The 10,580-nt window shown below is 37.5% G+C and overlaps 1 protein-coding gene across 1 annotated transcript in view; it reads left to right on the top strand.

The window, feature by feature from the left end:
• Positions 1–610: 610 nt before the first annotated feature.
• Positions 611–10,580, top strand: part of KIAA0232 (KIAA0232 ortholog) — a 49,057-nt gene continuing 39,087 nt past the window's right edge. Inside the window, 1 exon segment of the mRNA XM_029086337.1 lies at positions 611–841. Coding sequence (XP_028942170.1) covers positions 611–841 — 231 coding nt within the window.

The raw sequence follows: 10,580 nt of genomic DNA, 5'->3' as shown, positions 1-10,580 counted from the left end.
TTAATGAAACTTTTTATTTCAGGTGGTAGTGAAAGTGATAAAATCCCAACTTTCCTATAAAGCTGGGTCAAACATATATTTCCATCAGTGGATTAGTTGTGAAGTCTTTGATGACGGAGTCTCTCTTCCTGCATTAAAAAGTACCTTTTCTATGAGTCACATTTAAACTTGGAATAATTCTTGTTACTCTTCAAAATGATACTGAATAGGTGTACTGTATATGTGGATTAAGCAGTATGCAAATGACTGCTTTCTACAGAGTGGTTTTTTTCACTGTTTAATATTGTTCATGTGTGGATACATATTATCACAACTTACCATTTTTTCCTCTTTATAGGTCCTGCTGGGGACTTGCATCTGGCCTCAATGTGAAATTAAGGTAGAAAAACACATCTACATATGTGTTTGCTATTAGGATTTAGTTTTTTCACTGGTCATGCCTGAAGAGTGATGTTCGTCTCTAGACGGCTAACTGCCAGGAAGTATAAATGATTGTCCTAGAAGTCAAGCCTCTCTCCTATTTACTGGAGTGAAAATCACCTCCAGATATCGACGGAATATCAACTACAGAAAATGCTTCACGTTATAAGGATGCCAGCCACCTAGATTCATGCGCCCTATCTGTACAGTTGTTGTGGATGGTTTGCCATCTGAAAGCTCCTCAAGCTCTTATCCAGGCCCTGTATCTGTTTCTGAAATGTCTCTGCTACATGCTTTGGGTCCAGTGCAGACCTGGCTGGGACAAGAGCTAGAGAAGTGTGGCATTGATGCCATGATTTATACTCGGTATGTCCTCAGTCTTCTGCTGCATGATAGCTATGACTACGACCTGCAGGAACAGGTATTTACATATTTTAGATGTTGTCCAGTGAAAGTGAGTTCTTGTATCAGTTATGTTTTATGTATCGTACCTGGGCATGGCTCAGATGGGGGGGTGGCTGTCTCTCAGTGTGTGGGTGGAAGGGGGGTATAAACCACACGGGGATCAAATTTGGTGTGAGAACTGAGATTAATGTAGTTAGTTTGCTGTATGAGCAATTACATTAAATAAAATTTTCACATTGCTACAATTGATTTTAGAATTATTAACGCTGGAATGTTCTGTATCATAAATGCAGACTTTCAGTCTTTGTGATTATAAGTTTAATTTAATATAGGAATATTAGTAAACTAATGTAATTCTTGTAAACTGTGTGTTGAATTGGCCTGCTTCACAGTAGTTTGTAGACTCCTGATTATTTCTCCTCATGGATTTCATCTTACGCTATTTTCAGTAAAGAATTAAAAAAAAAACCCAACCTTTTTTTTTTTTTTTTTTTTTTTGTATTCAGGTATTTAAAATCCATTATTGCACATACATTATTCATCTCTTCTAAAACAATGTTAATGCTGAATCCTGATAAAAGGCATGCAAAATAGTTGTGGAACCGTGAGTCGCTGTACGTGGCTGTAATTCATAAGGGGCAGGGGAAGAAAAGTGAAGCTGTGTATCAGATAGGCACAACTCTGTTACCATCTGCCATTTGTGCTATGGGCTTTATTTGTCCCTAGATTGCACCTTTTCAGTCCTGATTTCACTTAATTTATTTTTTTTTAGTTTTAATTTCTCTGCATTATCAAGCTATATCAGAATACTTTTAATAGTAGAGTTTTCTGGATATAGGACTCGGGGAAGTTCTGGTGTTTTCATGAAGGAATGAGGATGCTGTTGATCACAGACTTCATCTTACAAGATGTCTGTGATTACAGTGGGAAGGAAGGAAGAGAAATACCTCTTATCTGATGGCTTAATTATTAGTTCTTTTTTTGTTGGTGTTGTTTTCGTTATACTTCACACATTGCTACCGAACTGCTTCAGAACTTCCACTGTTTTCTAGTTTACCTTTTTAAAAATCCAGCAAGAGCAGGGCAAGATACTGTGGAGTAGATGCAAATATAGCAGGTGTAGAAAAAAAAATTCATGTTAGATGCTGCCAATTTCTCAACTCTTAGCAACCATTACTCTGCATAAAAGCCTTCAGGCTTCCGTTGTGCAAAACAGAAAACTATGTGCAAAAGTAACTTTTGTTCAGAAGTTTATCTGGCAGCAGTGGAAGTCACCATTAACAACCTCATGATTAATGATAATAATAATAACAACAACAACAACACTGTAAGCACTCTTTAGAATATACCTTAACATATATATACCTTTAGAATATACCTTAACAGTGAACTTATTTAGGACTTGGTCAGACATGAATAGCTGTATTTTAGAAGGGGACAGAATAAAGTTTCAAAATGTGTTTGAAATGAGGGTATGGGGCAAGACAGAAAAAAGAAACTAAGTGAAACCACACCAGAATTTGAAGAGCTTTAGAGATAGCCCTGTGGCCTTGGGGAAAAATAAATACTTGTTTCTTTTCAGTCCATTTTAGAGCACAGTCATAACTGTGAAGTCACTACTGTGATAATTTGAAATGACTGAAGTGCCAAAATTAGTTTTCTTTTTATCAGGCTTTGCAGGAACCAGGGTAACTATATTACGAAAACCTAATTCAGTTTATTTCTCATTTCGATACCTTAACTGGGTGCTTTGTGGGTTGATAGCTGAGCTTTAAGGAATGTGTCTGTTCTTTTTCCAAGCTGATTATCTGAACCTAATGAGCCAAAGAGGAAAGAATACCACAGGCTGACAGGGTTGCCAAAACCTGTGTTGCTGTGTGAGTGCTGTAGTACAAATGTACGGGATGTCTTCTGAACAACATTGAGATTTGAAGAAGCTGGAAGTTTCTTTTCCACCTCCTCCAATTTGATCCTACTTATAACATACTGTTATTGCATTTAGAATCACAGAATGGTTTGGGTTGGAAGGGACCTTAAAGATCATCTAGTTCCAACCCCCCTGCCATCAGCAGGGACACCTTCCACTGGACCGGGTTGCTCAAAGCCTCATCCAACCTGGCCTTGAACACTTCCAGAGAGAGGGCATCCACAACTTCCTTGGGCAACCTGTTCCAGTGTCTGACCACCCTCACAGTGAAGAACTTCTTCCTAATATCTAATCTAAACCTACACTCTTACAATTTAGAGCCATTTCCCCTTGTTCTGTCATTAACTGCCCTTTTAAAAAGTCCCTCCCCAGCTTTCTTGTAGCCCTTTCAGGTACTGGAAGGCCACTATAAGATCTCCCTGGAGCCTTCTCTTTTCCAGGCTGAACAGACCCAACTCTCTCAATTTGTTCTCTCTACTTCAAATAACCATTTTCTAAGATTTGAGACCTAGTATCAATTCAGTTTTAGGATAATATTCTGTAATAATGACTGGATACATGTTTTGTGAAATCTACCTAATTCCTTTCTCAAATAGCTTAGTCTTTAAAGGCTGCAAATACAGATTTCTTATATTGAGAACTGAGGAAATCTTAAAACACATGTGCTTTTTCTTTTATTTATTTAATTATTATTTTTGGAAATTATTTTTATTTTTCCTATTGCCTACTGGTTATTTGTATGACCTAGCATTTTAAAATTAATTTTGGCTTAGTTAAGTCATTCAGAAACAAGAAAATCTGTCCTCTAAAGCATATGTTTGCATAAAAGCATTGTCAATCCCGTTTTGGTGATGGGTACAACATTAAGACAAAGGGGAAAAACAAACACTAGCATTGTTTACAAATCAAAATCAGGGAAGAGTGCAGCAATTACACATCTAACTTAGGAGTAAAATACTGAGAGTTGCCGAGCTCCTTTAATTCAGATTAATTCCCATGGAAGGGTTGGTTCTTGGCATCTCAGGAATTTTTTTCTCCCATGCAATTCCTTTGATTCTTGAGAAAGATGACAGAATTTCCAGGGAAAGACTTGTTCTCAGTAGTGGGTTTATTGCAATGATTTCTCCCCAACTTAGAGGACAGCTACGAAGAGGACAGAGGCTCTCCCTTCACGAGGAACCACATTAACAAGACAAGGGTCAATGGGTACAAGCTCCTCTGGCTGAAGTTTCATTTAGATATGAAAAAGTTGGGGTTTTTTTAAAATTTTATTTTTTTTCTTATAGTGAAAATAAGTCACTGGAACAGTCTCCTCAGGACTGTGATAGAGTCCCCATTGCTGGAGGTTGTCAAGATGCAGAGGGACAGGGTGCTAGATAATCTTTTCTAGGCTCCCTTTCCCTTGAAAGGTTGGACCATATGGTCTTCTGAGGTCCCTTCCAGCCTGGGCTGTTCTATCATTCTATGATTGTTTGCTTCTAGAATTCTGTTTCTATGGGGAGTGATTAGCCATCACTTCTTCCCAAAAATACAACTTGTGTTTTGAACAGGTTAAAAGGAATATGTGGTCTTTGAACACCCAGAATGGGATGACACGTGTGAACAATCTGTTGCAATGCACTTTTTTGGGGGATGGTGAAGAGAACAAATTTAGGAAGTCTTAATCTATGGATACTGTATAAATCATCTTCATTAGAAATGTTCCAAACTGAAGTGAAGTTGATCATTAAGGTCCTTCCACCTCAGAATGTTGATGACATCATTAGCACTGTTTTAGTTGCTTTAGGGAGCCTCCTTCCATGCTTTCTTTATAGTGTTCTGGTGTCACCAACTGTAGCAGGGAAATGGAACTCTGAAGTCCTGGAATGAGGTTCTGTCAGGTAAGTACAGAAAGATTTAAAATGAAAAATGAATGAAAAAACATCCCCAACCTTACTAGGCATACCCAGCTATTTGAGATCAGTGTTACTGTGTTGTCAGTCTCTTCTGTTTGCATTTAAAATAAGTATTTCAAAAGAATATAGGAGTCTTGATGGACTAGGTCTTCAGGGTTATTTTTGAAAATAAGCAGGATGTTCCCTTCTGGTTTGTTAGTAATATGTGGTTTCTGGTCTTGATTCTGCCGCGGACTTCTGTGGCTTTAGTCACTTGACCTCTCTTCCTGAGATATTATCTGTCTCTGTACAGTGAGGTAGTTTGATACGTGGATAGAGGATAAAATGTGTTCAGGGGTTGTGTGGTGGTGTTTGTTTTTTCTTTTTTGTTTGTTTTAATTTTTTTTGTACTTGAGTCTGGTTTTTGGGAGTCTTTTTCGTTTGGTGTTTTGTTTGTTTGTTTGTTTTTATTATTACTGTTAATTCCATGCCATCCCCAATTAGAGTGGTCTCTGTTGGGTATCATTATATGCATGCAGGCGCAGTATCACAAAATGATAGCTCAGTAGTCATGAGTTTTCAGAGGGTTGATAGGAGCTTTTGCAGGTACGTGCATGTGGGGCTGTGGAGGGAGCCTGATGCAAGTACTGATTCATTGGCTTGAACTGAAATATCAGTAAAATATTGGGAAGATTGATAAGCAGGTATGTTTTATCCAGCTGTGTTTCAGAGAACTAGAGAACTTTCAATAAAGGAATCTTGTTTAGGGTAAATTGCACTGTGCTACCAAGATCTTTCAGTGCTGCTATGGTTATACATATGTTATACATACTTATAAAAAATGACTGTAACACCTCAGAAATATACACACTTTAAATCTTTTTTAAAAAAATGCTCAAGTACTGAAGTTAACTTACTTATCATTGACATTTATAGCAAAATTCTTACTCAAGCCCTGCTTGCTACTTTTGGAAATGAGTCTAAAAGCTTTAAGATGTAAAAGTTCTTAAGCAGTCCTTCATTCTGTGTCTGTCTGCACACTTTTTTTTTTTTTAATTTCCCTCTCCCCTCCTTTTTTTTTTTTTTTTGCTGCAATGATGTTGCTGGTGGGGGAGTTTAAGAAGGTAGAAGGGAGGAGGGTTTTTGGGATTTTTCCTCAGCTTTGACTGATGGCAGAGAGAATACAAAAACTATGAATTGGGTTTGTGCATTTTCTTTGGTTATTGTGACACAGCAGGATGTGCAAAGAAATAGTTGTGGCTAGTTAGTTTAGGTGTGTCATATCAGAAGACAAATAAGGACTTCAGTGGTAGATTTGCCTTTTTTTTCCTAGAAACAAAGGTATTTCTTGCTTACAGACTTTCTGGACTATGATTCTCAAATTGATATACACATAAATTACATGTTTACATGGTCAAAATTACTAAAGGAATGTTTTGAACTGTGTTATATAACATTGTATTAATTATTTAGGTGTGTTAGGAGGTTGTTTTGTTGTTTTGGTTTTGTTTTTTTAAGATTTGAGGCCTATCAGTGGTCTCTGTTCAAAATGTTTGGAAACCACTTGTATTTTTTTTCTGAGGTAGGTTACATTTTAGATGGTTTTGGTCTGTTAAGGAAAACCTCATAAAATTGGTATGGATTTATAGACTGTGGTGGTAACTGATATGCAGAATGTTTCTGCTAAGTATATATGCTTTCATAACTTGCATTTTAGTACTGATTTTTCTTATTTTGGAATAAAGGATAAATTAAGGAAAAAAACATGAAATTACAGACAAATTGTTAACTTTGAGGGACCCACAAAACTGTGAGATCTGAACATTGTGAGACAGCCTTTTAACTTCAGACTAGATTGGTTTCCAACCAGAATGTCTTGCTCTTAAGTTTCCTAAGGTTAAACCAACTAGGTGCTTTTAAGATTTCTGATTATTTAATTGCTAATTAAAAGTATATTAGTAGATACACATGTTCTCAAAAGAGTTTGTGATACAGTAAATACTACATTAAGATAGTGTAATCTCTGAAGTGGAAGGCATTGCCTTAAAATATATTTTGTGCGAAACGTTATTTCATTGATCGTTATTTGTACAGTATTAAAATCAGTGTTCAGTATTGTGTCTTTTATGTGTTACTTGTAAGCATGGCTGTTTCTGAGTATAACAGGTTCATGTTTTTTTGCCTACAGACTGTTCTCCCTTCTGAAGGGATGGAGCCTTTATTTTAAATAACAAACAAAAAATCCAACTAACTAAAAAAACCCCCAAAACCAAACCCAACAGCTAGACACCCTGTGAGATAAAGGCTTTGTTTATAAACCTTTGGTCATGCAACATGAAGATCTAAATGCATTTGTTATGTTACTTTCCATATCAAGTGTCCTCTGTTGCTTTTGATCTACTTCTTTCAACTCATTTTTTGAAAGTTGACATTTTTTTATGACCATCAAAAGTAAAAATTAAAAAAAGTTTGTTTGTTTGTTTTTTTCAAGGATAGTATTTTCCTAACTCTGAGTTAAGTAGCTGTGGTTCTGCAAACCTTGTTCTTCTGTGACCAGCGTGAGATTTTTCCTTTTGATTTTTCAGTCTGTAAAAGGGAGGGGTTCATTCTGTAAGACTAATTATTTGTAGACTGATTTGAAATAGTTCCATTCAGGTAGTCATTTACATGGAGGGACAGAAAAAGTCTTTGGAATGATATCTATTCTTCTGCTGACTCTGATCATAGTCTTTGTTCTTGCTTTTTCATCATTGGCACATACATATTTAAAGTCCAAAATGTAGTTTTCTTTTTTATATTAAGAGAAGAACAGAGTGGTGGAAAAGACACCTCAGCCCACATATGATAAATTTTGGGTCTTCACCCAGTGGTTTTATCTCTGTAAATGCTTTTGGCCTATCACTCTGCACTGGGATGGGGATACCATTGCCAGCTCTTCTGCATTTGGCTAGCGTGTGCTGGTGACACGGGACACTTTGCTGACAGCACTTGTGATGCAGCTGCAAGGTTCCAAGGTCCAGTTGAACATGGGATGTTTGTTCTCCCTGCCATCCCATGTGAACCCAGTAGAGGGACTTGATGTCTAGAGTTATATTCTGGTGAAGGATATTTAGCTTTTCACATGTAAGTTTTAGGGGGAAGAGGATGTGTTTTGGTGTGTTTTATTTTGAAGTGAAAATCTAATTCCTAACCTAAAGATAGGAGGAGAAATGAGGACTTGGCCCTCTGCACTACACTAAACCTCTATTAAATGTTAATCTGGCTGGTATGCCTGTTTAACAAAGGACAACAATGCAGGTTCTAGTATAATTGCTGCTGCTCTCTTATCATCCCTAAGAAATAACTGTGGGTCATTCCAACCCAATTTTTTTAATGCATTAAAATATGCAGAGTATAGGTCAGTTATAATAGAGTAATGCTGTGTGACTGCTGCACACGTGTCATTAAGTTTCAAAGTTCGCCAGCAACACATAGAAGGAAATTTCTTGAATGCAAAACATTTTTGGTTTAGTTTGTATTTGTGTTACTGCTTATTAAGCCATGCAATATTCCCATAGGAACCATTTTTTACATTTTCTGATGTTAGTTTTTTAATCATTACAGAAACACGTACACTGAAGAAAGCGCAAATTTATCATATTTAGGAAACAGTACTGTATCCTCAAGTTAATATGCACATAAAGCTTATTTATTAATAGAAAATAGTTTAACTTTTGTAAAAGCTCAGGCAACTAAGTTAAAAAGTTCATAGAGAAAAACTTTGCTGTTCTCCCCTCCCCTCCTTTCAGGAGTGGCTAGCTGAGGACTATATAACTCACACTGTCATATATAAACTTTGGAGAAGAAATCTTTTCTATACAATATTAACTTTGTGAGAAAAATTATGGGGATGTGGATTCCTCTTCAGTTAAGCAGTGGAAGGTGACTGAAATGCCTTTGCTGTAAAGGCACGTGCCTCAGAAAACTCCCAGATAATCTCTCTAAACTGTGTGTGCAGCAGGTTAGAGTCTCTTGGGTTTGGTCTCAGAGCAGACTTGTGATTCCCCCAGCACAGTGGGCTTTGCCCTGAGGAAGCCTCTGTAGTTTGGTTGTGAGGAACGGCTGCACCTATAGGTAGCTGTTTTGCAGATGCTGACATTGTGTCAGTTGGGTTCCTTTGCAAGTGCTGTCAGTGCAAAAGCTTCCAGCCAAAGCTCATGGAACGGCTCTGACCGATACAACTCAAGTTCATACTGGTGCAGTGTCTCTGTGGGACTTACTTTTTTTTTATTTCCTCCTTAAAAAAAAATTATTTGGCATTTCTGTCTCAGTGACTGTTAGATGTGTATCACTGGATTATCATGGACTATGCATTTGTATTCTTAATTCTGTTTTAGGGATAAGAATTGCGGTAGCAGGGGTTTGAGCCCAGCGGTAAGCTGTCAGGGTCATTGTATTTGTGCAAACTGTACAGATTTCAGGGTAGTCAGCTTCAGCTGGTATCTTAGTGGAAAAGAAAAGCATTTGTTCTCAAGGACTGTGGTTATCTGAGAATTTTTTCTTTCAAACTGTGTTCTGCCTTTGTACCAGTGTGAGTGATCGTGTTGAAATGCTGGTTCCTTTGCAAACATGTCTGTTCCAATACGTGAAACATCCATTTCAGGTCATCAAACCTAGGTAGGCTCTGTGGTGCATGTCTTATCTACCATCCTATTGGAGTAGGCACATCTCTGTAATGTAGTTTAAATTTTATCATTAGCTTCTGCTCTGAATAATCAAAGCTATCTTTTAAAACAGTATTATATTACCTTTTTGTGACTTTCTAAATAACATGTAATGCTTCCTTATGGTGTATCTCTCACAGTCATGCAAAAGGGATAACAGAATCACTGTTTTACTGTTATGCTATGACTACTCATGTACTCTCACAATGGCTTGCATAATGCAAAGCAGAGATACAAGCTCAAGTGCAAGACTGGTTAGTCCTGCTAAGAGTCAGGATTTATTTGTGGCCGTCTCTGTGCTGATGTATTTGAACTGTTTTGGATTCTGGGGCTAGCTGAGATACCTCCTTAGTGTGCTTTGTACAGTAGACCATTGCATGACGATACGTCACCACGTGTCTCCAAGCATAGGTGTGCACTGCCTATATTCTCTGAAATAAGATGATTACAGTGGTCTGTGGTGCTTGCCACACAGCTTTATTCCCAAGTCCAAGAGAACAACCATAAATGCTGTGAAATAACTGCTCCATTCATAAGATGTCCCTTTCAGATACCTAGACTCTGTAGTGGCAGTTTCTGTTGAGTTCTTGACTTTCTTTTCTGCCATGTTGGTAAGGCACGCAAGTAAAATGATGTCTTTGTAGCTGTAGCTATAGCCTTGCTAATTTTTCTTCTTTTCTGCTTTTACTTTAATGGGAAAACTCTAAAGGCAGTCTGCTCAACAAACTCAGGATTTCAACAGATGCAGCATTTGCATGTTCTCTCGCTCTTGGGAGTGGGTGTGATGAAATTTCTTCTGCTTGGTTTCAACCTAGAGTAACTTCTAATTAGTGAGCAACACATAGACTGCCCTTTCAAGTTGGTAGAATTTTAAGCAAGAGTTTATAATTGACAGAAACTCAGATTACAGAATTTTTATACAGATTGATTAGTTTTGATAGGTAAAGTTCTTCCCTGCCTGCAAATAGTGGATTCATCAGTCCCGAATGCTTTGAGGACCTTGAAGTTGTAGCAATATGGGATGTGGTCTGATCAGCTGTTCTGTTACTGCCCAACTGCACAGGATTGTAATGTTCCAGTTACAGCAACTGGGAAAGAGGTGACTGCAGCAGCTAGATGGTTCTCTGGCTTTTCACAAGAAGTCTGGGATTAATTCTTTCTCTGGTACTACCTGGATTTGGACTAATTATCTAACACTTAAGAATGTTTTCTGGTCTTCTCCATTCTGTGGTAGCATTGCTTTTGACACAG

The sequence above is a fragment of the Antrostomus carolinensis genome, unplaced genomic scaffold, assembly GCF_000700745.2.
Source record: "Antrostomus carolinensis isolate BGI_N321 unplaced genomic scaffold, ASM70074v2 scaffold8308, whole genome shotgun sequence".
Taxonomy (NCBI): domain Eukaryota; kingdom Metazoa; phylum Chordata; class Aves; order Caprimulgiformes; family Caprimulgidae; genus Antrostomus; species Antrostomus carolinensis.
The sequence above is the reverse complement of the archived record's forward strand: the minus strand, read 5'-3'. Positions and strand labels throughout refer to the sequence as shown.